The sequence below is a fragment of the Peromyscus californicus genome, unplaced genomic scaffold, assembly GCF_007827085.1.
Source record: "Peromyscus californicus insignis strain IS unplaced genomic scaffold, ASM782708v3 Scaffold_1__1_contigs__length_55948999, whole genome shotgun sequence".
Lineage (NCBI taxonomy): Eukaryota > Metazoa > Chordata > Mammalia > Rodentia > Cricetidae > Peromyscus > Peromyscus californicus.
In genome coordinates, this window is record NW_026294492.1 from 55,186,702 (window position 1) to 55,211,283 (window position 24,582).

General features: G+C 59.8%; 2 protein-coding genes across 5 annotated transcripts; one reads left to right on the top strand and one right to left on the bottom strand.

Moving 5' to 3' along the window:
- Window positions 1-2,790: 2,790 nt before the first annotated feature.
- On the top strand, window positions 2,791-11,363 carry Plppr3 (phospholipid phosphatase related 3). The gene is made up of 8 exons (XM_052747267.1): window positions 2,791-2,989; window positions 3,159-3,259; window positions 8,566-8,751; window positions 8,837-8,972; window positions 9,111-9,306; window positions 9,421-9,478; window positions 9,562-9,735; window positions 9,970-11,363. Exons 2-8 carry the CDS (start codon window positions 3,185-3,187, stop codon window positions 11,287-11,289), a joined length of 2,145 nt encoding a protein of 714 aa, XP_052603227.1. The 5' UTR covers window positions 2,791-2,989; window positions 3,159-3,184; the 3' UTR covers window positions 11,290-11,363.
- Window positions 11,364-11,510: 147 nt separating this feature from the next.
- On the bottom strand, window positions 11,511-23,259 carry Ptbp1 (polypyrimidine tract binding protein 1). 4 transcript variants are annotated; one of them, XM_052747274.1, is made up of 14 exons: window positions 21,110-23,259; window positions 19,436-19,466; window positions 17,199-17,271; window positions 16,708-17,027; window positions 16,452-16,622; window positions 16,250-16,360; window positions 16,009-16,183; window positions 15,759-15,836; window positions 14,982-15,127; window positions 13,914-13,947; window positions 13,423-13,515; window positions 13,099-13,315; window positions 12,901-12,978; window positions 11,511-12,822 (listed from the first exon to the last, which is right to left on the bottom strand). In XM_052747274.1, the coding sequence occupies exons 1-14, from the start codon at window positions 21,115-21,117 to the stop codon at window positions 12,690-12,692; spliced, it is 1,668 nt and encodes a 555-aa protein (XP_052603234.1). In that variant the 5' UTR covers window positions 21,118-23,259; the 3' UTR covers window positions 11,511-12,689. The 4 variants fall into 4 exon arrangements, with proteins under 4 accessions (XP_052603234.1, XP_052603233.1, XP_052603236.1 ...); XM_052747273.1 differs by lacking the exon at window positions 21,110-23,259 and adding an exon at window positions 19,876-20,041; XM_052747276.1 differs by lacking the exon at window positions 15,759-15,836 and having other exon boundaries at window positions 21,110-23,258.
- Between the last annotated feature and the right edge of the window lie 1,323 nt (window positions 23,260-24,582).

A 24,582-nucleotide genomic window follows, 5' to 3' on the forward strand; every position in this document is an offset into this window, starting at 1 on the left:
GACGGCCCACAAATAAAGAAGTGAATTAATTAAATTAAGTTAAAAGAATAAACCACACGGAGAGAAAGAAACCACAGACCTGGCAGACTGGAAAAATAAAAATGGAAAGGTTGTGTGGCTTCATTGTGAAACGCAGCCTCGCTGGCAGAGGTCCGCGGGCTTCCGGGACTTGCCTCTCTGTTCCCAGACCTCTTACACAACACCGAGGCTGGGATGACCCCGGGCCCAGCGTTGGTTCAGAGCAATGGCAGCCTCTGCAGCTCCTCGGGGTCTCGACCCGCTTGGGCTCAGGACCCGATGCCGCCACCAGCATCTTCTGCTCTTCAGGGAGCATGCCTGGTGACCCTCCATCTGGTTCTGTCTCATGCCAGGCTCAGGAGCCACAAAGTGTCATGTCCTGGTGAGGGCTGAGTGGACCTCTGAGATCTGTCTATTCCATTCCTGACCATTTTGAGACAGGGTCTCATGTAGACCAGGCTGGCCCTGAACTCACAGAGAGATGCTTGCCTCTGTCTCCTGAGGGCTGGGGTTAGGACTTATGGACTTGGGTCCTCCGGTTCCAGCCTCCTGGATGTAGGAATTACAGCAGAGGTCTAAGGTGTCACACCCAGCCACCTGCCCCTGCTCTTAAGCCACCCATGGCTCCCCAGTCCCTGATTGACATTCTGACCTTCTCCTCAGCTAGGCCATAGGTCCACCAGGCACTGCCTTCCCCATCTCCACGTGGAGATCCCACTCTGGAAGACCCAACGTACCCCTCCCCAGCTCATGCCCTGCAGGCCACAGTGGTTACCACAGCTTCCTCCTTCTCCCCAGACGTCAGTTAGGGGCCTGCTTTCAACACTAGAATTCCGCAAAGGTCACCCCAGCTCCTCCCCTACTGCCAGGGAAACTGAGGCCCAGGGCTTGTCTAGGTCTCTGTGCCCCTCTTTGGGCTTCTCCCCACTCGGTCCCTAAAGCTGGGACAGCGTCACAACTGAATGGGACTTACCTGTGCCCTGTGACCAAGGAACTGTGGCCAAGGGCTGCTCCCAGGGGATTCGTCCACCCCTCTCCCTGGACATTGGTGGACGGTGATGCCCTTGACCCTGCGTGGACCACTTTTACCATCTTCTCTGTCTTTATTTATTTGCCTTTTTTGAAAAAAGAACTGACCTGGAACTCACTCTGTAGCCCAGGCTGCCCTTGAACTCAGAGCTCTGCCTGCCTCTGCCTCCGGAGAGCCGGGATTAAAGGTGTGAGTTACTTCATTTGTTTGTTTTTGAGACAAAGTCTGACTTGGCAGTCCAGGCTGACCTGAGACTATGTAGCCCAGGCTAGCCTGGAACTCACAGTAATCCTCCTTCGTCTTCCTGCGTGTGGGAACGACAGGCTTGGACCACTACACCAATTTTTTTTTTTTTTAAGATAGGGTCTAGCTCTGTAGCCCAGGATATACTGAAGCTCACAGCAATTCTCCTGCCTCATCTGCCCAAGAGTGGCACACCACCACGCTGGCATGCCGGGCTTCGTACAGGGCATCTCTGTGGGGCAGGAGCATTTGCTGTGTGTGGCCACCAGGCCTGGAGAGCTTGCTGTTTCCACAGGGAAACTCTGAGAACGTGGGTCGAGGTTGAGTCTGAGAAAACAGGAGTCAGTTTGGCAGGGGAGTGCAGGAGCAGGCGGGGTGGGGAGGGCTGTGTGGGAGCAGAGCAGGGTGCATACAGTAGGTGCTCAATGGATGCAGCCCTCCGTGCCCCATTCAGATGAGCCTTGGGCTTATTTTCCTTTTCTTATTTTGTGCATGGGTGCCCGTAAGCTCACGTGTCCTTTGAGCTGTCCACTTCAGTTTTGTTTTTTGAAACAGAGTCTTAAGATGTAGCGCTGGCTGGCCGGGAACTCATGGAATCCCTCTGCCTCTGCCCTACAAGTGGCTGAAGTTACAGATGTACACAGCCATCCCCAGTTTTACCTCGTGTTTGGAGACAGTCTCTTTGGCTTGCTGATGAAGTGAGAATCGGGGATCATCCACGCTGCGCTGGGGTTAGCTATGACACTCTGGCTGGCTTTTTATGTGGGCGCTGGGGATTCAAACTCGGGTCCTCGTGCTTGTAACACAACCACTTCACAGACTGAGGCATCTCCCCAGCCGCCTCCCCCCACCTCTTCTCTTCAATTCTTCTTTGAAGACAAGGTCTTACTGTGTAGCCAGGGGGTCACAAGTGTCTGTGAAAGGCCTGGTATACAGTAAGCACTCAGTAGATAGCTTACTCATTATACCGATAGAATGATTTCCTGGCTTCTCTGGGCCTCAGTTTGCCCATCTGGGATGGGGTGGGGTCAACCAGTGGCTACCTTGCAGGGCTGTCTGGGCAGAGCGGGAAACGTTTGCAAACAGCAAGCGCTGCGTAAGTGCACATTGCCATCATTTATCCTCAAGGGACTAGCTGTGAGGGGTCTGGAGGGTGAGGCGGGCCTGGAGGTTGGACGGCGGAGAGGAGGGGCGGGGACGAGGGCAGAGGAGGAGGGGAGGGCAGCCCCTCCACCCCGGTGTCTTTGTCTCTTTTTGCTCAGGCGCCCAGGGACCTCACCATGGAAACCGACTCCAGCGAGCCGCGGGCACAGAAGACGTGGGGGCCAAGGACTCGGCGGCCCTGAGAAGCGGGGAGACGACTGGGGGCCGCGGGGCCCCGCCTTCCCCACACTCCGCCGCACATCCCTAGGTCCCCGAGACTGATCGTGCGCGCTCAAGGCGCACAGAGGGCGCGCGCAAGGGGCAAGGTAGGAACCCGGATCGCCGTCCCCGGCGGGGCCGGAGACCCTGGGACCCGCAGAACCGGAGGCGGAGGCGCCCGAGCCGGGGGCGGGGCCGGGGCGGGGCCCGAGCGGTGTGCCCGGAGAGCAGACAAAGAGCCCGCGCCCCGCGCCCGGGCCTCGCGTCCCTCCCACGCGGGGCCCCGGCTTTGTGTCCGCGCTCTGCAGCGGACTCCGCCCTCCCTGCAGTCGCCAGGTGAGCGAGCCGCGTGCGCGCGCGGGGGCTCCCGCATCCCCCTTCCCCAAGCACCCCTGCTCCGCTCCAGCCTCAGTTTCCAGAACCACCCTGCCCAGCCCCTGTCTCCCCACCTGCGGACCCTATCTGCGCACCTCCTGGTCTCCAGCGCGCCTTTGTCCCCCTGCAGCCTCGGCCTACGGCGCCCGCGTCATCATGATTGCTATGAAGGAGAAGAATAAAACGCCGAAGGACAGCATGACGCTCTTGCCTTGCTTTTATTTCGTGGAGGTGAGTGGGGGGCCAGGCAGATAGGTCTTCATGGCGTGGCGCTTCCGAGACAATCCCCTCCACGCTGCGGGGACGGGAGCCTGCACCGCGGAACCAGGGCACCTGGAGCTGGGATGGGGATAAGGCTGGGTCCAAGGACCAGGGCTCTGCAGGTCGAGTAGGAGTTCCAGAGACTCAGAAGGGTTCTTTAGACCGTGGGAACAGACCGGGGGAATGCTCGGACGGTGGGTTTTCTTTTAAGGACATGGGTGAGAAGCTAGACCGGAGGGGCTGGAAATTGGGGCATTGGTGGTGAGCAAGTCCCAGCTAGTGAGGGTGGGTGCTGGGCGCTGGGCCCTACAGCACCGTGGGTGCATCTGAGCCCTCTTTGGCTAATGGCACGGCTGTGTTCCCCCACCCCCGGGCCGCAGCTCCCCAAGGCTAGCCAGCTGTGGTGGAGAACTGAGGGGGTCTAAAAATAGAAGACAATAAATGCATTCACTTGGTGCATACTAAGTGTGGAGGGCGGCGTTTCCCTCGGAAAGACGGACTCCGGTGGGTACGGGGGCTGTGAGCCGGGCCGAGCCCCACAGGCCCAGGTCCCACTGGAGCCCACCCCGGCAGGCGAGCCAGCGTGGGCCGCAGAGCAGCTGGCATGCGTAAGTCCCGAGCTGGCATTGAAGTGTGACAATAGATTAGCCCGGCCCCAGGCTCTGCCCCTCCAGCGGACCAACACCAGAACCCCTGAATCCTTCCGGAAATGCTTACAGCCATTTCTGTCTCAGTTATCTAAAATTATTTTCATGAATGTCTTTAGTGTTAGCAATAGAATCCAGGGCCTGGACCTTATCAGACCTGGGCTCCACCCTGACCACGCCCCCATCCCCTCACTGGGGGATTCTAGGCGGGGCTCCACCCTGACCACGCCCCCAGTCCTCACTGGGGGATTCTGGGCGGGGCTCCACCCTGACCACGCCCCCAGCCCCTCACTGGGGATTCTAGGCGGGGCTCCACCCTGACCACGCCCCCAGCCCCTCACTGGGGGTTTCTGGGCGGGGCTCCACCCTGACCACGCCCCCAGCCCCTCACTGGGGGTTTCTGGACGGGGCTCCACCCTGACCACGCCCCCAACCCCTCACTGGAGGATTCTAGGCGGGGCTCCACCCTGACCACGCCCCCAGCCCCTCACTGGGGGTTTCTGGGCGGGGCTCCACTACTGACCACGCCCCCAGCCCCTCACTGGGGGCTTCTGGGTAGGGCTCCACCCGTGAGCCCGGGCCTCAGCCCCAGTTCAGACGTTCACTTTGTAGCCCAGGCTGGACCTGTATTCCAGGTTGGACTTCCGTCTTCTGTCTCTGCCTCCCCGATGCTGGGGTGACAAGCACCGACCGCCATACGGTGCTAGGTGGTGTGGTGCCAGCCTGTCGGGGCGTAGGAGCTCACCCGGCAGCACCACGGCCGGCATGTGTCTTCCTCCATCGCCTTTGCTTTTGACAGGCCCTCGCTGGCTGGGTTATCCGTGTCTTCGCCCGGCCATACCCGAGCGACAGGCACACCCAACTGTGCGCGCCTTGCTCTGTGGTGCTGGGAACTTGAACTTGATTTCCTCTTTTTTTGGGGGGGGGGGTGGTTCAAGACAGGGTTTCCCTGTGTAGCTTCGGTGTCTGTCCTGGATCTCACTCTGTAGCCCAGGCTGGCCTCGAACTCACAGAGATCCTCCTGCCTCTGCCTCCCGAGTGCTGGGATTAAAGACTTCACCGCTGCCCGGCTCGGATTTCCTCTTAATTTATTATTTGAAGGTTTTCCTCTTCAACATAAGGTCTTTTTTTTTAGGTTTTAAAATATTTATTTAGTGTGCACGCGCGCGTGTGCCGTGGCTAGAGTGTGGAGGTCGGAGGACAGCATTCGGTCATTCACTTCCACCATGTGGGTCCAGGGATTTGGATCACTCAAGTGCTTATACTTAGCAGCAAGCACCTGTACATGCTGAGCCATCTTGAGGGCCTATCCAAGTCCTTCTTTATGCAGGGAGGACTGACTTGACTGAGCAATGCCCACAAGGTGCCCTGGCCCTTTTCCCTACAGCGTAGTACTCCACCGCCCACAGCAGGACTCTACCTCGTTTCCGAACCCTCATTTTCACACAGAGCTGCATTGTTCACCCCGGTGGCGGGGACAGGTTGAGGAACCCTAGGACAACAGGCGTTGGGAAAAGGGTGGTTTCCTTTTGTTTCTTTTGGGACCGGTTTTCTTTAAATAGCCCAGGTTGATTCAGAACTCAGAGCCATTCTCCTGCCGCGGCCTTCCAAGTGCCGGGGCGGCAGGTGTGTGCCACCAGTCCAGGCGGAGGGAAGTGCGGCGTTTCACAGGCCCTGCTGTGTTTGCCCACACTGGCACCGGCACCCCGTGTGAGCAGCAGATCTTACCAAGGCGTGGGCCTGAGGCTGTCTTCGCTCGGCTGCTGCTTTATTTCCAGTACAGACGCGTGTGCCTTCTGTTGGGCCCGCGGCTCCAACCAACCCCTATAAATGGAAAATCCCGTGTGGAGAAGGAAGGGCACTGAGGGCCTGCCAGGGCAGCTGTGGTGAGGCTGCAACCTGAGTTCTGTCCCCGGGACCGGCACAGTGCGGAGCTAGGACTGTATTTCCTCACCCACAAATAAAGAGGAGCAATTGAAGGCTGGCTGGCCGTGGTGGCGCTCGCCTTTTAACCCCAGCACTCGGAGGCAGAGGGCAGAGGCAGGGGGATCTCTGAGTTCCAGGCCAGCCTGGGCTACAGAGCGAGTCCTGGGTCTCAGAAGGAAAGAGAGGAAGGGAGAGGGGATCTATTCCCTCCGCTGACACAGGCTGGCCACAGCCCGCCACCCAGCTCAGTTGGGGTATCGCCCGTCTGAGCTGTTTTAAAACGATGGGGCACACTCTTCATGTAACTCGCTGAACGCTGAGAGGCAGCGCAGTCCTGAAGTCCTGTGTGTGGCCAGCACCGTTAGACACCGAGACGTGGCAGGCTCCCCAGTGATGACTTTGTATTGGTTAGGAATGCTCGGCCTTGGTTTAGGCTTGTCCCACCAGCTCTTATAACTTAATTTAACCTGTTCCTCTTCATCATGTTTTGCCTCGGGCTCTTTGCCTTTCTTTCCGTCGGTATGTCCTACTTTTCCTGCTTCGTGTGTCTGTCTGTCTGTCTGGCGGCTGCCTGGCTGGCCGGCCTGGGGTGTGTTCCTCTCTCCTCCTCACTTGTTCTCTCCTCCTGTTTATGCTCGATGCCGGCCAGCCCTGCCTGTGCCCCGACTGCCCAGCTATTGGCCGTTCAGCTTTGTAGTAGCCCAGTCGGGTGTCTTAGGCAGGCAAGGTGAAACAGCAACACATCTTTACCTAGTTAAAGAAATGCAGCTCAACAAATACAACACATCTTTACACTGAGACTTCATGGTCTCGGTAGCCCAGGCTGGCCCTGGCTTCTCTATGCAGCTGAAGCTGGCCTTGAACCCCTGATCCTCCTGCTTCCCACTCCTCAGTGCTGGGACTTCCTATGTGCCAACCTCCCTAGCACTTTGCCACCAAGAAGACCAAGTCCAGTATTTATTTATTTACTGAAGCAGGGTTTCAGTATGTAGCCCTGACGGACATTTCCTCTGTGCACCTCCACCGCCCTGTCCCGTCGATGTAATTTTTCTTTCTGTTTATGGCTGTTTGCCATGAGCGTTGCGTGCATGCAGAAGCCTGTGGAGGCCGGAAGAGGACACAGAAGGCCCTCCCTGGAACTAGAGTTTCAGAACGTTGTGAGCTGCCCTGTGGGTGCTGGGAATTGAACCCCGAGCCTCTGGAAAAGGAGGCAGCCCTCTTAACCATTGCCCCATCTCTCCAGCCCTTGGCTTTCACACACACACATACACACACACACACACACACACACACACACACACACACACACACACACACACATTTGTTGTTGTTTGTTTGCTTGTTTCTTTTGAAAGGTTTCTCTGTGAAGCCCTGGCTGTCCCTGTCCTGGATCTCACTCTGTAGCCCAGGCTGGCCTCGAACTCACAGAGATCCGCTTGCCTCTGCCTCCCGAGTGCTGGGGTTTAAGGCGTGTGCCACCACCGCCCAGCCCCATTCCTTCCTTGTTTACAGCTGGGGAAACTGAGGTACACAACTGCCCCAGGCAGATGTTGTCACTCATTTCATTCATGTGCCTCAGACCTCTTGTACAGTAGATCAATATATGTCCTTGAGAGTAACTGCCCACCCCTGTCACCCAGCACTCCGGAGGTGAAGGCGGGGATCAGGAGTTCAGGGCCATCCTCAGCTACATGGTGAGTTTGAGGTCAGCCTGGGACATTAGATGCTATATAAATGAATAAATAAATTGGATGTTCCTTTTGTTAACCCCGCTCCCTCCGTCCACGTTTCCGGGTACCTTCAATGACAGTTTTTCCTGTGCCTGAGCCCCCAAGGCTCCCTGTTCTTTGGAAGGGAGTATGACCCTGGTGTCGTACTCCAGGTGGTGAAGACATCCGCCTGGTTAGTACAGAGGACTCAGGCGTGAAGAAGGGGCCTCAGCAGCAGCCACACACTGGGTGCCATTGGAGGCTGCATAGTGAGCGGGTGATGGAGGATGGGACAGGAACTGCCACTAGCGGAGCAGCTCTGGGGAAGGCTGGCAAGGACTGATGAAAGCCGGGCGGCGGTGGCCTTCAATCCCGGCACTCGGGAGGCAGAGGCAGGCGGATCTCTGTGAGTTCGAGGCCAGCCTGGGCTACAGAGTGAGTTCCAGGACAGGCTCCAAAACTACACAGGGAAACCCTGTCTCGAGAAAAAAAAAACAAAAAAAAAACCAAAAAACAAAAAAAGAAGGACTGGTTAAGTAAGCCTGGTTAAGGAGAACCAGAAAGGAGAGGGCTTTGAGCAGAAACCGGGGGAGCCTAGAGAGAGAAGTGGAGATGTGTGTGTGTGTGTGTGTGTGTGTGTATGTGTGTGTGTGTGTGTGTGTGTGTGTGTGTGTGTGTGTGTGTGTGTGTGTGATGGATGCATGGATAGGTGGATAGATGGGAGACATGAGTGGGTGATGGGGGGATGGATGGGTGAGTGGATGGACAGATGGGTGGATGGATGGATGGACAGATGGGTGGATGGACAGATGGGTGGGTGGACAGATGGATCTGAATGTTGAGGAAGGCCTCGTGTGGCTGAACCATTTCCTGGGTGTGAAATGGCTCTTCCCTCTTGCTGTGTGGCTGGGCTGCAGAAGTGGGTGTGTGAATCTGTGTGCCATGCTATGGTGGATGGTCAGTGTCCCAGACCACCATCCCCCTCTCCCCAAAGCTGCCGATCGTGGCCTCCTCCATTGTGTCCTTGTACTTCCTGGAGCTGACCGACCTGTTCAAGCCGGCCAAGGTGGGCTTCCAGTGTTACGACCGCTCGCTGTCCATGCCCTACGTGGAGACGAACGAGGAGCTGATCCCCCTGCTCATGCTGCTGAGTCTGGCCTTCGCCGCACCTGCGGCCTCCGTGAGTAGCCTGGGCCAGGGCCCCAGGTGCTTGGGTCCCTCCCTGTGCCCCCGCCTGACCTGCCTGTTCCTGGGGGGGGGCACAGATCATGGTCGGCGAAGGCATGGTCTACTGCCTACAGTCCCGGCTGTGGGGCCGCAGCCCAGGGGGCGCAGAGGGCAGCATCAACGCGGGCGGCTGCAACTTCAGCTCCTTCCTCAGGCGCACAGTGCGCTTTGTAGGTGAGTGACTGTGGGGCTCCCTGATCCTGCCTTAATGTCCATTCGTGGGGGGGGGGGGGCGTGACGGAGTGGACAGGCTTCCGGGGGAGCACCCCTCCCCGCTGCCCCCTCCCCCTGGCCTGGTCCTCTCGCCCTCAGGTGTGCACGTGTTTGGCCTGTGTGCCACGGCTCTGGTGACGGACGTCATCCAGCTGGCCACCGGCTACCACACGCCCTTCTTCCTAACCGTCTGCAAACCCAATTACACTCTGCTGGGCACTTCCTGTGAGGCCAACCCTTACATCACACAGGACATCTGTTCTGGCCACGACGCTCACGCCATCCTGTCGGCACGGTGAGCCGGACGCCGAGCCCTGCAGGGGGCCGGTCGCTCTGCCTGCTCTGGTGACCTTGGGGAAGCAGGCTGCCTGCCCCCAGGCCAGCGGGGCTGACTCGGTGCCTCTTGCAGGAAGACCTTCCCGTCTCAGCACGCCACCCTGTCTGCCTTTGCTGCCGTCTACGTCTCGGTGAGTGGCGGCCCCCAGCGCTGTTCCCTGTGCCCATCTGTGGGCGCTAGCTACGACCTGACCCTGCCTCCCTGTTGGCCCAGATGTACTTCAATTCGGTCATCTCGGACACCACGAAGCTGCTGAAGCCCATCCTCGTGTTCGCTTTTGCCATTGCCGCCGGGGTCTGCGGCCTCACGCAGATCACCCAGTACCGAAGCCATCCTGTGGACGTCTATGCCGGCTTTCTTATTGGCGCTGGGATCGCTGCCTACCTGGTGAGGGCTCGCGAGGAGGAGGTCTGCGGCAGGAGGCTGGCCGGTCACCAGTGGGATTTGAGCAGGGAGGCTGAGTGGCGAGGGTTTCCGGTAGTGGCCTGGGGTCTGCGGGAAGAAGGCTCCTCCCACTGATCCTGCACGTTCCCATCAGCCATAGGACGCCGGCGCCTCCCTGTGGCCTGCAGGCGCCACCACTGGTGGACAGCAGGCCTCACCAGTCCTTATCATCCCCAGGCCTGCCATGCGGTGGGCAACTTCCGGGCACCAGCTGCAGAGAAGGTGCCCACGCCGGCTCCTGCCAAGGACGCCCTGCGAGCGCTGACGCAGCGGGGCCACGAGTCCATGTATCAGCAGAACAAGGCTGTCAGCACGGACGAGCTGGGCCCTCCGGGGAGGCTAGAGGGTGTGCCGCGGCCCGTGGCGCGGGACAAGACATCTCTCGGCAGCCTGAAGCGAGCCAGCGTGGATGTGGACCTGCTGGCCCCACGCAGCCCCATGGGCAAGGAGGGTATGGTCACCTTCAGCAACACACTGCCCCGTGTCAACACGCCCTCGCTGGATGACCCCGCGCGGCGTCACATGACCATCCACGTGCCCCTCGATGCCTCCCGTTCCAAGCAGCTCATCAGTGAGTGGAAGCAGAAATCACTGGAAGGCCGCGGCCTGGGACTGCCCGATGAGGGTAGCCCTGTGCACCTGCGGGCCCCGGCAGAGCCCATGGCAGAGGAGGAGGAGGAGGAGGAAGAGGAGGAGGAAGAAGAGGAAGAGGAGGAGGAGGAGGAAGGACCCGTACCACCTTCACTCTACCCCACTGTCCAGGCTCGGCCAGGGCTGGGGCCCCGAGTCATCCTGCCTCCAAGGCCCGGGCCCCAGCCCCTTGTGCACATCCCAGAGGAAGGAGTGCAGCCTGCAGCTGGCCTGTCCCCCAAGAGCAGCTCATCAGTGCGGGCCAAGTGGCTGTCCATGGCTGAGAAGGGCGGGGCCCCAGTGGCTCCGTCACAGCCACGGGTGGCCAACCCACCCAGGCTACTGCAGGTCATCGCCATGTCCAAGGCGGCGGGGGGCCCCAAGGCTGAGACAGCCTCATCATCTAGCGCCAGCTCCGACTCTTCACAGTACCGCTCCCCATCAGACCGTGACTCTGCCAGCATCGTCACCATCGATGCTCACGCACCCCACCACCCTGTCGTGCACCTGTCTGCGGGAGGCACGCCCTGGGAGTGGAAGGCCAAGGTGGTGGAGGGTGATGGCTCCTATGAGCTGGGGGAACTGGCGCCCCGCGGCTTCCGAAGCAGCTGCAAACAGCCTGGCATGGGCCCGGGGTCCCCAGTCAGCGACGTGGACCAGGAGGAGCCCCGCTTTGGAGCTGTGGCCACTGTCAACCTGGCCACTGGGGAGGGTCTGCCCCCACCAGGTGCAGGCGATGGGGCCATGGGCGCAGGCAGCCGTGAATCCACCCTAAGGCGCCAGGTGGGTGGGCTGGGGGAACGGGAAGTGGAGGCCGAGGCCGAGTGTTACTACAGGAGAATGCAGGCCCGCAGGTACCAGGACTAAGCCTGGCAGACCTGATAGGGTGAAGAGGGCTGGGAGCATCTACAGCGCCAATAAAAAGGTCGATTGTGACAATATCCTGTGGTCTGAATGGTCCTTAACCCAGTGGGAAGACACATGCTGAGGCCGGGTCCTCACAGGAGCCCTGTCCTTCTGCTGTGAACTGATCCCCAAGATCCCATGCCAAGCCCTCCAGTCCCCAGTGCCCAATGACAGGCAGAGGCGCAAGACACAGGCATTTATTGAGTCCAGGCCCAGCCCGGCCGTACCTCTACAGCTCAGAATGAAGGGCTCAGGGAAGGCACAGGTTAGAAAACTCCTTTAATGGAAACTCCCCCAACACACCATCGTGGGCGGGGTGGAATGTGGCCAGGGTTGGCCCCGGGACAATACTGAACCTGTAGTTGTTACCAAAATATACATCTGTCACCATAAAAAAAACTGCCGCACCGCCTCAGCCCCACAGGTATAAAAATCATAAATATTTACACTCTTGACGCTCCTTCACAGAACCAAGGTCCAGGGAACCCCTCCCACAGAGACAGGCTAGGCACAATGGGGGCATTTGGGAGGGGCGTTAAGGCCTAGAGGTCAGCCCCTCACCCGGGCCTAGTCAGAGGCGGGCAGAAAAGAAAACTTTGGTCCAAAATTGGAAGGTAGGAGCCCACTGGTCTCAGAGCTGTTTACCCCAGGCAGAGGCAGCACTGGCTTGGGCTCCACCTGCAAGTTGGTCACCGGGAAGGAGGGGACGAGCGCAGGGACATAGAAGCTTCGAGTACACACATACCATTGTATCATTGCTATAAAAAGTTACTTAAAACTATATCTCTTGCATATAAATGGAAAAAGATTCGGGTATTTGGTCAAGTGGAAATATTGCTAGGCACAGGTGTCTGCGACCACACAGAATAGAATACAAAGGTCACATGAGGCTCGGCAGCTAAGGATGGCCTGGGCCCCCTGGGCTGGCCAGGGACATGGGAGAATCATGTCACTTGATTATAAGGGTGGGGGCGGTGGCCGCAGCTCCTGCCCAGCATAGGGAGTCTGTGGTGCAGGCTGCTGGTACACCTGCAGGTCTAGAGACAGACTGGTGGCCTGAGAGGATGGGTGTGCGGCCACAAGGCGGGCTGGTTTGTAAGGCACGAGAAAGCGGCTGTGTCGGGGCACAGCTGTGGCCTCACGCCTGGGCCCCTCAAGGCGTGGTGCTGGGCCTGACTGGGCCTCTGTGGCCCAAGCCATTTCCTGCCACACCAAGGTGGACTAGATTTAATTTTTTTAAAAACAGGTAAACTCATCTCTCTTTAAAAAAATAAAATCTCTGGTCTGTAAGGTCACTTCAGCTGCTTCTTAAAGTGGCTTTTTCTCTGGAATGGTGGAAGCTGTCGCCGGCCCTCAGGCATCTAGATGGTGGACTTTGAGAAGGACACACGCAGGTGGTGGTTCTCGCCCAGGTCATGGTTGTGCAGCTCAATCAGCGCCTGCACCGCCTCCTCCACAGAGCCCATCTGGATCAGTGCCATCTTGCGGTCCTTCCTGCAGGGGTGGGTGCGGGGTGGTCAGAGGGGCTGGGGCAGGCCAAGGGCAGAGGGCAGAGGGCAGGACTGTACTTACTGGAAGAACTTGAAGCCTTTGACCACACCACCATTGCTGGAGAAGAGGCTCTTGAGGTCGTCCTCTGACACGGAGGGCCTACGGAGAGACAGGAGGCATGTGGCTGGGGCCCACACATCCTGGGCCCCCTGGGGGGACGACACAGCAGACACAAGGACCGGGAGCCCGTTAGGGCTCACAAACGCCTGACGAACTCACGGGATATTAGAAAGGTGGAGAGTGGCTGAGGGCGGGAAGATGTTCTGGAAGTTCTTGGAGCCCGGCTTCTTGAAGCGATGCAGCGGTGAGCTCCCGTAGTCCTTGGTCAGGCCCTGGTCTTCCTGTCCCTCGCGAGGCAGCTGTACACTCTGATGCTTTGACAGTGTGATGCGCACTGACTTCCCGTGCAGCTTGTGCCCATTCAGGTGGCTCATGGCTGGGCAGAGGGTGTGAAACACATGAGCAGCAGGGCCCCATGCTCGCCTGCCTCCCCCCAGGTAGAGTCAAAGGCAGTGTAGGCCCGTGCCCTCCAGTGGCGCTCACCCAGCTGGGCCTGGCTGCCATCCGCCATCTGTACAAGAGCATTCTCCTTCTTGTTGAACAGAATCTTCACCCGCTGCACATCACCGTAGACGCCTTTGAAACCCAGGACAGGGTCTGAGACGCCTGGCCTCCTCACCTCTCCCTCCCACCCACTGCCCACCCCGCGCACCCCACGCTCCCGGCAGGCCAGGTTTGTTTAGTGGGCGCCGGGAGCCCGTGTCTCCCAGCCCAAGGCCTGCTAACGGGCGCTGCGCTCGGCAGTCTCGGGACTCCAGACAGCTGTCAGAGCAGCCATGGACAACATGCTACTGACACGCTTGGCCCTGGAAGCATGCAGGGTGGTAACCATGCGTGTCTACTCAGTACAATCCGCAAACCGGAAACAAACCACGGACCCAGGCAGAAGGCCAAACACAAACTCAATAGTACATCGCAGGGTGTAAAATAACCAAATAAATGAAACCAAGGTAATAAAAGTGAGAATAACATACCGAAGAGAATAAAGAGGCTTTGGGGTGTGACTCTCTTTAGAGACAGCAGAGGAAGGCAGCAGGGGACAGGGAGAGGGAGAGGTCAAGGGGGCGAGTGCCAATCGTCCACGAGGAAGACAGTCCCCGCAGGCGAGCAGTTCATGATGATGGAGTTGTCAGGATGTTAATATTCAAGGGCAGGTTGGTTTCCGGAGAGCGGGTTTGAGAGGGGAGTTTGTTTTTATTGATTTATGTTTTGTTTGTTTCAAGCAACAACAGGAAGCAGAAGAACCGTGCAGTCAGTTGGCAAAGAAATTCCGGATCAGGCAAGAAAAAAAATGGGAGGGGAGGGAGGAAAGAAAAAAGTAGCAAAACACAGGTCAGTAAATACGTAGGAAAATGAGGCAGTGTTCCTTCCACACGCACTCTCGCACACGCACACACTTGGACACGTTCACGCATGTGAGAGAGGCACTGCCCGCAGGCTCGAGGACGTGGGCCAGCACTGCGGCGGCCGAGACTAAGGCAAGGAGCGGAGCCTGGTAGTTCCCAGGCGGCGGACGTGGAGCTCAGGACAGCTGCGGCAGTCAACTGGCTGGAGCAGGCCGGCCTGAGAGCCACAGGAGCCAGAGCGCAGCCTGAGGCCCGGCCACGCACAGCCGGGTCCTGCAAAAGCGATCTGGGCCTCCAGGGCCACCTGGGCTCCATCTACCGAGCTCCAGCCAGAGACAAGCTGGCTGGCCTTGGCCTGAGCCACCTCCCTTCTAGCCGGCACTCCCAGGCCGCCTTGCTGTGCCCCAAATTAACTCAGACTGCCTTGTGCAGCAAGGAAAACACCCCGGCTGAGCACCGAGGGCCTGAGGGCCGGGGTGTGAATGGAGCTGAGAGGAAAACAGAAAACCTCAGAGCGGCTGGGAAGGAGCGGAGGCCAACAGCAGCAGACAGAGGGGCGGCACGCCGGTGCCCGCGGCGCCTGGGACACCCCGAGCCCCTGCCTGCCATCCAGCGCGCCCACCAGGACCTGTCTGTAGTCAGTCAGCACCCCACCACTATTCCAGGGACAGGCAGAGCAGAGCAACACCCACATACCTCAGGGTTCAGGTTGCTGACCAGGAGGACGGAATTCCCGGTACCCGCCAGGCCTGGGATGGCAATGCGGCCAGCTGCAGCAGCTGCAGCCGCAGAAGGTATGGCCAGGGGGGCCAGCGCTCCGTGGACGTTAGGAACAGAGAGGCCTGCAAGGGAAGGTAGTGTGGATGTGAACCTGGAGGGCTGTGCCAAGAGGGGGCAGGCACGCAGCCTCTTCTCGCACACGGCCACAAGGTGTCGCCTGGCTGTGGCCTGCACAGAGGCCACACACACCGCCTGACACCGCGGCCAGTCTGGGTGTGTTCCGACTGCATGCGCCCGACAGCACAAAAGCTCTGATTGACACGGGCCCTCTGCAAGCAGGGCCTGCCAGACACGCCCGCTGTGCACGCATGCGGCGCCCATTCCTCCATGCAGGCCCGGGCGGCACGCGGAGGCCGAGGCCCATGCTCCTCAGCCCTGGAGGCCACTTGCTTACCAGGCCATTAAATTCAATCTACTAGGGACACTGCGTCCTCGTCCTCGCCCAAGGTGCTTGAAGGGAACCAGACCAAAGACTGCGTGATTAGTGGCTTGGTGCTACTGCCGACACAGGGCACCTGGCCCAGCCTCGCCTGAGACTACCCTGCCCTAGCTGCCTGTGGACGCTGCCAGAGGCCCCTTCCCCTCTCCCCGGAAGGGGGCCCGGACCTGACACTGGGGCCAGAGCCTCCCGGTCTATGGGCAGCTATGGGGCTGTGGGCATGCAGGCGCCGGGGTCAGGATGAGCGTGAATACCTGCGGCCTGCGGGATGGCAAAGGTGGGAGGGAACCCGGCTCCTGCATACGGAGAGGCTGACATAATGCCGGGCGCACCTAGAAACAAACAGACACTAATCACTGCACCTCACCTCACGGCTGGGCCGGGCCGGGCCGGGCACACTGCTGAGGGGCTGGGCTGGGCAGTGCCAGGGCGCCGGGGAGCCTGACAGAGCTAGGTGGCCTGTCCCACCCCGCTGACTTGGTACTTGTCAGCACAGCGTCTTACCGAAGGCTGCGGCCATGGTCTGGTCCAGCGAGGGCTGGCTGTCCCCGGAGGGCAGGTCGGGGCGCGTGTAGTCCCGGCTCTTGTCGTTGTTGTACTTGACGTTGAGACTGGTGAGCTTCGAGAAGTCGATGCGCAGCGTGCAGCAGGCGTTGTAGATGTTCTGGCCGTCCAGCGACTGTGGGAGACAGAGGTGAGTGCGGGCCAGGCAGAGAGGACTGCCCACCCCAGAAGTCCTACTCACCAGCTTGGCATGCTGGGCGCTCACAGGGTCAGCATACTGCAGCAGCGCCTGGAACTGGTTATTCTTGGTGAATGTGATGATCTTCAGAACTGTACCGAACTTAGAGAAGATCTGCAACAGAGACACGTGTGTGAGCTCCAGCTGTGTGTGGGCACATGGGGACCCACCCAGCTGGGGCGGGGCAGGGCATGCACCCACTCACCTGGTGCAGCACGTCCAGGGTCACTGGGTAGAAGAGGTTCTCCACGATGATCCTGAGCACTGGGCTCTGGCCCGCCATTGCCATTCCCGCATCCACAGCAGCAGCAGAGGCCGCCAAAGCCAGGTTTCCAGACTGCACAGAGTTAACGGCCTGCAGGGCTGCCTGGGCACGCTGTGGAGGAACCATCATGAGCTATGACCCAGGGCTGAGGCAAGGAGCCAGGCCACCCGCCCGCCCGCCCACCCTGCAGACGCACTGCCTGGTTGGGTGAGCTGTCAGTTTTGAGCTCCTTGTGGTTAGAGAACTGGATGTAGATGGGCTGTCCACGGAGCACGGGGGCCACCGACGTGTAGTAGTTGACCATGGTGTTGGCAGCCTCCTCGGTGTTCATTTCAATGAAGGCCTGGTTCTTCCCCTTCAGCATAAGGAGGTTGGTGACCTTCCCAAAGGGCAGCCCCAGGGAGATGACCTCGCCCTCAGTGACGTCACTGGGCAGCTTGCGCACGTGGATGACTCTGGAGGGGACGCCCGTGCTCCTGTTGTCCCCTTTGAACTTCTTGCTGTCATTCCCATTAGCTGAAAAAGGGACAGGGCACATCTGGGAGACTGCAAGGCCCCCCCACCCCCGTTTCCTGCCTCTGGCAGGGTCTTGCTCTCTCCCACCCCTCCCGTTCCCAAGCCAGGCTTCCGCAGGGCACAAGCACTCCTCGATAGAGAAAGCACCCCCTGGGCAGATATCTATCTCACCTGCTGAGGCCGAGCTGCTCATGATGAAGGGGCCGTTGCTGACACAGGTGGAGAAGAGCTCGTCGGATCCCCGCTGAGAAGAGAGCATGGGTGGACCCTCAGCTCCGGCTGGCCCACCCCTTTCCTACCTTTCCCTTTCATTACACAGAGGCCCCAGGGACTTCACACTGCCCACGCCTGCCTGACCTTCTGTGCTCACTACCAGCAACAGCCTTCACTGGTCACTGGGGCCTGTGCCAGCAGCCATGTGGGAGGCCCCGCCTGGCGGGTCGTCTGCCCAGAGTGCACAGCTGCCAGCCTCGCGGTACCCTCCTGGCAGAGCTGTTGGCAGCTTCCGGAGAAACAAAGCCCAGCCTTGCTGCTACCCCAGCCCCGCTGTCCTGGCTACACTCCAGGACAAGGGACCGTGGCTGTACCTGGTGAGTAGGACCATCCAGTGATGGAAGCCACTCACTGGGGAACCCCCAAGCTGACCTACAGTGGGGGATCCCTTCTCGCCAGAAGCAAGAAAGAAGCAATTTGTTTGCTGATTAGTTTGGCTGAGCCATCCCGAGAAGCACGGGAGACCTAGACTCAGGACAGCAAGAACCCACAGACCAGAGCTCCCTCCCGAGGGTAGAGCTCCCTGGTCATCTATTCCGAGCTAGCCGCAGACCCTGAAGAAGCTGAACACCCAGGGACTCTGGGGACCACCACCTCGTCCACGTCTCGTTCCATCTTCATCAACAAGGAACAGCCTAACTATCTCCCCAGGAAACTTCCTCACTGCCCAATCCAGCATCATCAAGGGCACTGTCCTTCACCTTCCAACAACACTTGCACTGACCCTGATAATGAAGGCCCAGGGCTCTGAGTAAACAGGTCTAGAGACCAGAGGCCAGCACCCGCCATGCTCACCCCTCTCTCTTTGGAGAGAACTTCAAGCCCCTCATGACTGCACCCACCTGAAGCCTGCATCAGAAAGTGTGGCCACACTAATGTCTTAGGAGCAAGGGCTGCAGAGGGACTTAGACCTGCCCAGCCTGGGAGGCAAGACCCTGACATGCAAAGCCCAGAACCCTCATATCCACATCTGAGCTGCAGGAAGTCACTTCCTGTTGGCAGCCAGTCTCCCATGAGGTCCCTCAGGCTGACCCTAGTGGGAGGGTGGCTTCCGTCTGGACTGGGCGGGAGGAGCAGCACTTCCTGCAGCTCTGTTCCTGGCAGGCTGCCGGGCCATAAGTCTCCCCACAGAGGCTCAGAAGCCCAAGACTGTCAGAGGAAACTCCCGCCACCTGGGCCAATAGCCCCAAGCCGCTAGGCAGACAAAGGCACGCAAGAACGCGGCACAGGGAAGCCACTGGTCAGCCAGGCCTGGTCTCTTTCTCCACCCAGAGCTCCCTGCTCCTAACTTGTCCAGTATGCCCTCTGTGGCTAGCTGGAATTAAGTATTGTGACGACAAGTAGCTGAGGCAATCCAGGTTAACAGCACCTTCACCCAGACATAAGCTGTCACCTGCAGGCCTGTACTTTAAGAGGGCCTCCGTCCCCCCACCTCAGAACACACAAGTTTATCTGAGGGAAGATCAGCAGGCAGGTGGAGACAGCATCCACTCAGGAAAGAATGAAACTAGTCCAGACAGCAGCCTGGTAGCAAATCAGGGGCCGTGGCTGAGGTGGCCCTTGGGGACTCACCTGCAGGGCCTTTTGAGGGGAGGAAACTACTGCCACCCACTACACCTTAACAGGCCAGTCTAAATAGCCCATCCGACAGAGCAAGACCAGTCCTGACACCGACCGTAGCTGTCACTTCAAAGGGCAGGACCCGCGAAGCCCTTCTCGCTCCAGGCCCAACCCTCCGAGTGCCAGTGGAGCTAGAGTATGCTCTTGTCTCCCCAGCTACTTGGGGAAGCTGAGGCGGGGCATTTGAGCCCAGGGTTGAGACCTGCCCGGCCAGCGGAGGCTCAACTGCCAATCTTCACCTCAGAACATGCCGTAGACTTCCAAACCAAACCCACGTGGGCACCGTCAACTGAGTGCCCACGTCAGGAACACTTCTTAGATGAAGGCAGAAGAACCACCAGTCACAGGAAAGGGTCCTAGGCCCCGGGTCACTCGCGTGGCAAGTGTGTGTGCACCTGTGCCATCCTCTGCCTACTGGTCTCTGTGGACTGGACGAGCGCCCACCGCCCTGCAGCAGGCACGTCTAGCTTTGACTACAGCAGGGCTGGGTGCAATGCCAAGCAAGAGCCACCTACCTTTGTACCGACTGCTATGTCTGGGACGATGCTGCGGAGAGAAAGAGAGATGTCAGCACTGGGGCTGCAGGGCCCTCTGCCGTGAACCACCCATTGAATCTCAACTTGAAAGGTGGCCACCATTGTCCTCGGAGCCCTCCCTCCTTCCATGCAGGACCCTGGTCCCGAATTCAAACACATCTAGAGGTCCACTTTCTACAACGTCTACAGTGATCTCGGTCCACTACTCAACTCCCGGGCATCCTACAATGCTGGGAGCCGGGAAAGCAGGTAAAGGCAGTAGCCAAGGGCAGTGCTTCCCGAGTGGGGGGGCAGGGAGCTCCAGGGCCAGGCTGCTGGTGGCAAAGTGGCCTTGTTACCATTTACAAAGCAACAGAGCTGCCTGGATACACCCCGGGTTACTGATCAACCCCAGCCCCTCGTGACTGCGCTCTGCTCACCTGCTGCACCTAGCCTGCCTAACAGGCAGCAGCAAGCCCGCCATGGCTGGCCGGGTTCCCAGGCCAGGAAGTGGCGGCCGGGTTGTGTGTGTGACACTGACCCTTGGTGGGCACCTCTCTGCTTTATTTCATGTCTTCCAAAATTCTGGGACAGTTTCTGTACAAAGTCCTGGCTGACCTGGAACTCACAGCGACCTGCCTGTCTCTGCCAGGATTAAAGGTGTGCACCACCACGCCCGGCTCAAAGATCCCTCGTCAGTTGCTAAAAGGCTGCATCTGAAGGCTCTTCCTGTCATTTCAGCACTCAGAAGGCTGTAGCGGGAGGACCGCAACAGGTTCACGCTCAAGGCTGGAGGCCAGGCCTACGTATTTTATAGGGCCGATCCTTAAAGGCTAAGGTGGGAGCACCCCAACGAGTTTCCGGAAGAGTCGGGATTACTGACGCACGCCTCGAATCCCAGCACTCGGGAGGCAGAGGCGGGCGGGTCTCTGAGCTGGAGGCCAGCCCGGGCTGCAGCGAGACCCTGTCTCCAAAACAAACCCCAAACTACAAACAAAAAGTGGCCGAGTGCAGTGGCAGCTCCCGGAAGCGAGCAGGAGGCCCGGACGCCAGGCCGGCGCCCGCCTTGGCCACCGACCCGAACCCGGCCCTCGGCCCTCGGCCGGGGTCTCCGGAGCCGCCCCCCGCCCCGCCACCTCCCCTCCCCACAAGGCGGGCTGGGCGCGCGCCCTCAGGGGGGGCCCACGCACGCATGCACGCGCTACGCGGCGCGCGCCCTCACCACGCACGCGCACGAGGCGCCGTACGGGGAGCGCGAAGGCACATTATTCCTCGGGCACGCGGAGAGCCGGCACCGACCGGAGGACGGGAAGCGGGAAGGGCCACGGCGCCGGCCCCCTTTCGGGGGAGCGCGTCTCACCGGGGGAGCGCGCGTGCACGCGGAGGGCGGGGAGGGGGCGCCGGGCCCCTCCGGATGAAGCGCGCGGGCACCGGAAGTGCGCCGGGCGAGAGGGTTAAAGGGGCGCCGCGGTATGGGTGCGGCCACCCTAAACCGGCCGGGTTCCTCGCTGGCCTCCGGCGCCTGGGGTTCCGAGCGCGCCATGCGGACGGAGGCCACGCACGCGCGCCGCGGCGGTTGGCGGGGCCGGCGGGGGACGGAAAGACCCCGGGAGCGGCAGCCAAGCCTGGGGTGCGGCGCCGAGAGTGGCGGGCGAGGGGCGCGGCACGACTCACCCGTCCATGGCACACAGAGCAGACCCGCGGGGGACGGAGTGGAGGCGCAGGAATAGCAGGAACCGACCCAACGGCTCCGAGTTATAGACTCACAAGATGGCGGAGACGCCCGCACACGTCCCCCGCGCGCGCTACTCATTGGCTCCCGCCGCGGCCTGTGGGCGTGGCGAGCCCGCCCTGCCCCCGCCAACGCCTCCCATTGGCCCGGGAGCGACTTCAAGGGCGGAACCCGGACAGACCGCAGGCGCCTATTGGGCGAAACTTCCGTCAGTCAAGGCGGAAGACGGAAACTACCGGTGGGGGAGGGGGAGGGCGTGAGGGAGTAGGAGAACGTGATAGCATCTGAGCCAATAAGTGAGCCTTCGGCCGGCCTGTGCGGAGCCATCTTGAGAGTGGGTACGTGGCGGGTCAGATGCAGAGAAGCGTGCTAGCGGGAGGTTGCCGCCATGGTGCAAGCGGGCAATGGAAGCTGACGACGGCCTTCAACGTGAGGGCCAAGCGAGGTGCGTCGCCATCTTGAAACCGGGCAGGAATCGCTTTACCGCCCCAGTTTGCTTGTAGTCACGTGACCAAAACTTCGCCTTTAAGCCGAGTTTCTCCTGGACTGGAGAGCAGGGAGACGGAGGCCACGTGCTTCGCAGACGCAGTCCCGACTTGATTGTGCATCATTCCTTGCCGTCTTTTGTCTACCTCAAAGCAGCCAAGCGCCACCTCTGTTGCAAAAATGGAGAAACTGATAAAACGGGCCGTAGTGTGGCCGGCTCTGCCTATAGTTGGGGAAACCGAGGCCACAAAGCGCCCAGCTGCCTGCCCCACAGTTAGGCTCAGAAGCAAACACAATCCAGTGGAGGAACAGGACCTCGCCTTCCTGTGCCTCCACCCCGGAACGACACTCCAAACGGACACCCCAGGAGCCAGGAGTCTGCATTCCAGCCCTGCCGGGAGGGGGTGGGTGCTGGGAGCCGGACGGGTTCTCCGGAGCCTAGCGCAGACTGCAGACAGATTCTGGGCATGCCTTTGATGTGGCTCCCAAAGACGCAAATTACTCGGATTCTCGTTGGCCTGGTTATCTGCTAAAAAAGCCCAGGGACGGGGAAAGGGTCTCCTTTGCCTCTCACAGAGGTGAGCCCAGCACCCGGCCTCCCTTTTCTGTAGTCCTGGGCGCTGCGGGTGAGGGGGGTAGGCCTGGCAGCCAGGCTGGTTCCTTGCAGGCCTGGCCCAGGGCCCAACAGCCTTGGAGCCCCAACGCGGGCCTGGTGCCAGAGGATTCCAGCATGGATTAGGGGCGGCTGCCGATTCCACGGAGGCCCCGCCGGGAGAGGCCTTTCAGGCTCCAGCCAGCCCGCAGAGCAGTGAAGGCCCAGAATCACTAATCAGGACCGTCCCGCGGATTTAGAAGCCTCACGACGAGGCGGAGGATTTGAGCCCTCTGGGACTCCCATCAGGTCCATCAGGGCCAAGGTTGACTGCCAGGCTTTGTTCCCTGGGTGGCTGGTGCCAAGCGTGGGCCCCACCCTCAGAAGCCAACCTGCATGGGTGGCTGCCCATGAGTGGATGGGCAAAGGTGGAGACTGCTGGTCTCCAAGCACAGGTCTGCACTGGCAGAGTTTATGGAAAGCTACTTCGGAGCCCTCCCAGAACTCTTGAAATGGCCTTGTTCACCTTCCTGTCTGGTTTCTGATCAGACCTCTAAATACTCAACAAAGATTCTCTAACCTGCCTGACTTCCTTTCAAGCCCTGCCTCAGGGCCTTTGCACAGCAGTTCCCTGGGCCAGGTTGACTGAAGCCCCAGCTGACTCCCTCCCTCAAATCATTCCTCAGGGCCTTGGTACCAGCATTCAGGAAAACAGTGTCCCCTGACCTCTGAAACAGGCAGGACCCGCACTGCAGAGATCCAGCCTTAGGTAGAGAGTAAGCCACAGAGACAGGAGGAGGCGGGTCCTAGGGGAGCCTATGTGTGAGGACATCCAGTGCAAGTCTTCCTTAACTGCAGCAGTGGCCAGCAAGCCAGGTGAGGAGAGTTGAGGGTGGGCTGGGCTGGCCCCAAGTAGGAGGCCTGCAGAGCAGAGAGGAACAGAGTAAGGAACACTGCTGGGCGGGGAGTGGGGCACGCCTTTAATCCCAGCACTCAGGAGGCAGAGGCAGGAGGATCTCTGTGAGTTCAAGGCCAGCCTGGGCTACAGAGTGAGATCCAGGACAGCCAGGGCTACACAGAGAAACCCTGTCTCGAAAAACCAAGAAAAAGTAAGGGACACTGGGGAGACACTGCTAGTTCAAGACCCGTCTGTAGTACAGAGTGGTTGGTTTTTGTTTTGTGTTTCCGAGACAGGGTTCTCTCTGTGCAGCCCTGGCTGTCCTGGATCTCACTCTGTGGACCAGGCTGGCCTCAAACTCACTGAGATCTCCATACTTCTGCCTCCCGAGGGCTGTCTCAGGCTGGCCTCAAGCTTGCAGTGATCCTCCTGTTTCAGGTTCCTGAGTGACAGGTCTAGGCCAGTACACCCAGCCAGAGTGAGTTCAAGACCAGGTCTGGCAACTTAGTGAAGAGGGCTGGAGGCCTGGTTCAGAGGTGGAGCCCCGCCTAGAATCCCCCAGTGAGGGCTGGGGGCGTGGTCAGGGTGGAGCCCCGCCTAGAATCCCCAGTGAGGGTCTGGGGGCGTGATCAGGGTGGAGCCCCGCCCAGAATCCCCAGTGAGGGGCTGGGGGCGTGGTCAGGGTGAAGCCCCGCCCAGAATCCCCCCAGACAGGGGCTGGGGGCGTGGTCAGGGTGGAGCCCCGCCCAGAATCCCCAGTGAGGGGCTGGGGGCGTGGTCAGGGTGGAGCCCCGCCCAGAATCCCCCAGTGAGGGCTGGGGGCGTGGTCAGGGTGGAGCCCCGCCTAGAATCCCCCAGTGAGGGCTGGGGGCGTGGTCAGGGTGGAGCCCCGCCCAGAATCCCCCAGCGTTGATGGGGCTGGGGATGTGGCTCAGCGGTAGGACCTTGGCCTGGCATACAATAGGCCTTGGGTTTCATTCCCGTTGCTGTCAAAGCTTTTTTAAAAATTAATAGTTTCGTGTTGCTGGTGTAATGCAGTCCCTACACCGGCCTGCTTCTAACCTCACAGATGTGAGCCCTGCATCTGGAGCCCAGAAGTATGAGACCAGGCTCTGTAGGAAATGTCTTTCCTGCCTCTCCTGGCCTCTGGAGTCGCCTCATCCTTGTTCTATACTAAGTCCCACCTGGATAATTTCCGACTGTCTTGGGACCCTGAATTGTCTGAACACCCCCACCCAACCAGACCAGCCTTTACTACTGATTCATAGCCCCAGCCCCAGGCCATACTCGTGGGCTCTGGGGATCAAGACATGGATATAGTTTGCGGAGGTCACCTCTGGTCACGATAAGCCATCTTAAGCTGCTGAAGGTTGTGAATGGCCTTTCATCCTTGCAAAAGAGCCTGGCTTGGGGAACCTCCACCCCGGGTCACCAGAGCC

Coding starts and splice junctions, on each gene's coding strand:
- Ptbp1 (XM_052747273.1), bottom strand. CDS start 19,919: ATGGCGGGCTTGCTGCTGCCTGTTAGGCAGGCTAGGTGCAGCAG. Junction 17,272..19,435: donor ACATAGCAGTCGGTACAAAG/GTAGGTGGCTCT, acceptor CTCTCTTCTCAG/CGGGGATCCGACGAGCTCTT. Junction 16,361..16,451: donor CCCTGGACGTGCTGCACCAG/GTGAGTGGGTGC, acceptor TCTCTGTTGCAG/ATCTTCTCTAAGTTCGGTAC.
- Plppr3 (XM_052747267.1), top strand. CDS start 3,185: ATGATTGCTATGAAGGAGAAGAATAAAACGCCGAAGGACAGCATGACG. Junction 3,260..8,565: donor CTTGCTTTTATTTCGTGGAG/GTGAGTGGGGGG, acceptor CTCTCCCCAAAG/CTGCCGATCGTGGCCTCCTC. Junction 9,479..9,561: donor TTGCTGCCGTCTACGTCTCG/GTGAGTGGCGGC, acceptor CTGTTGGCCCAG/ATGTACTTCAATTCGGTCAT.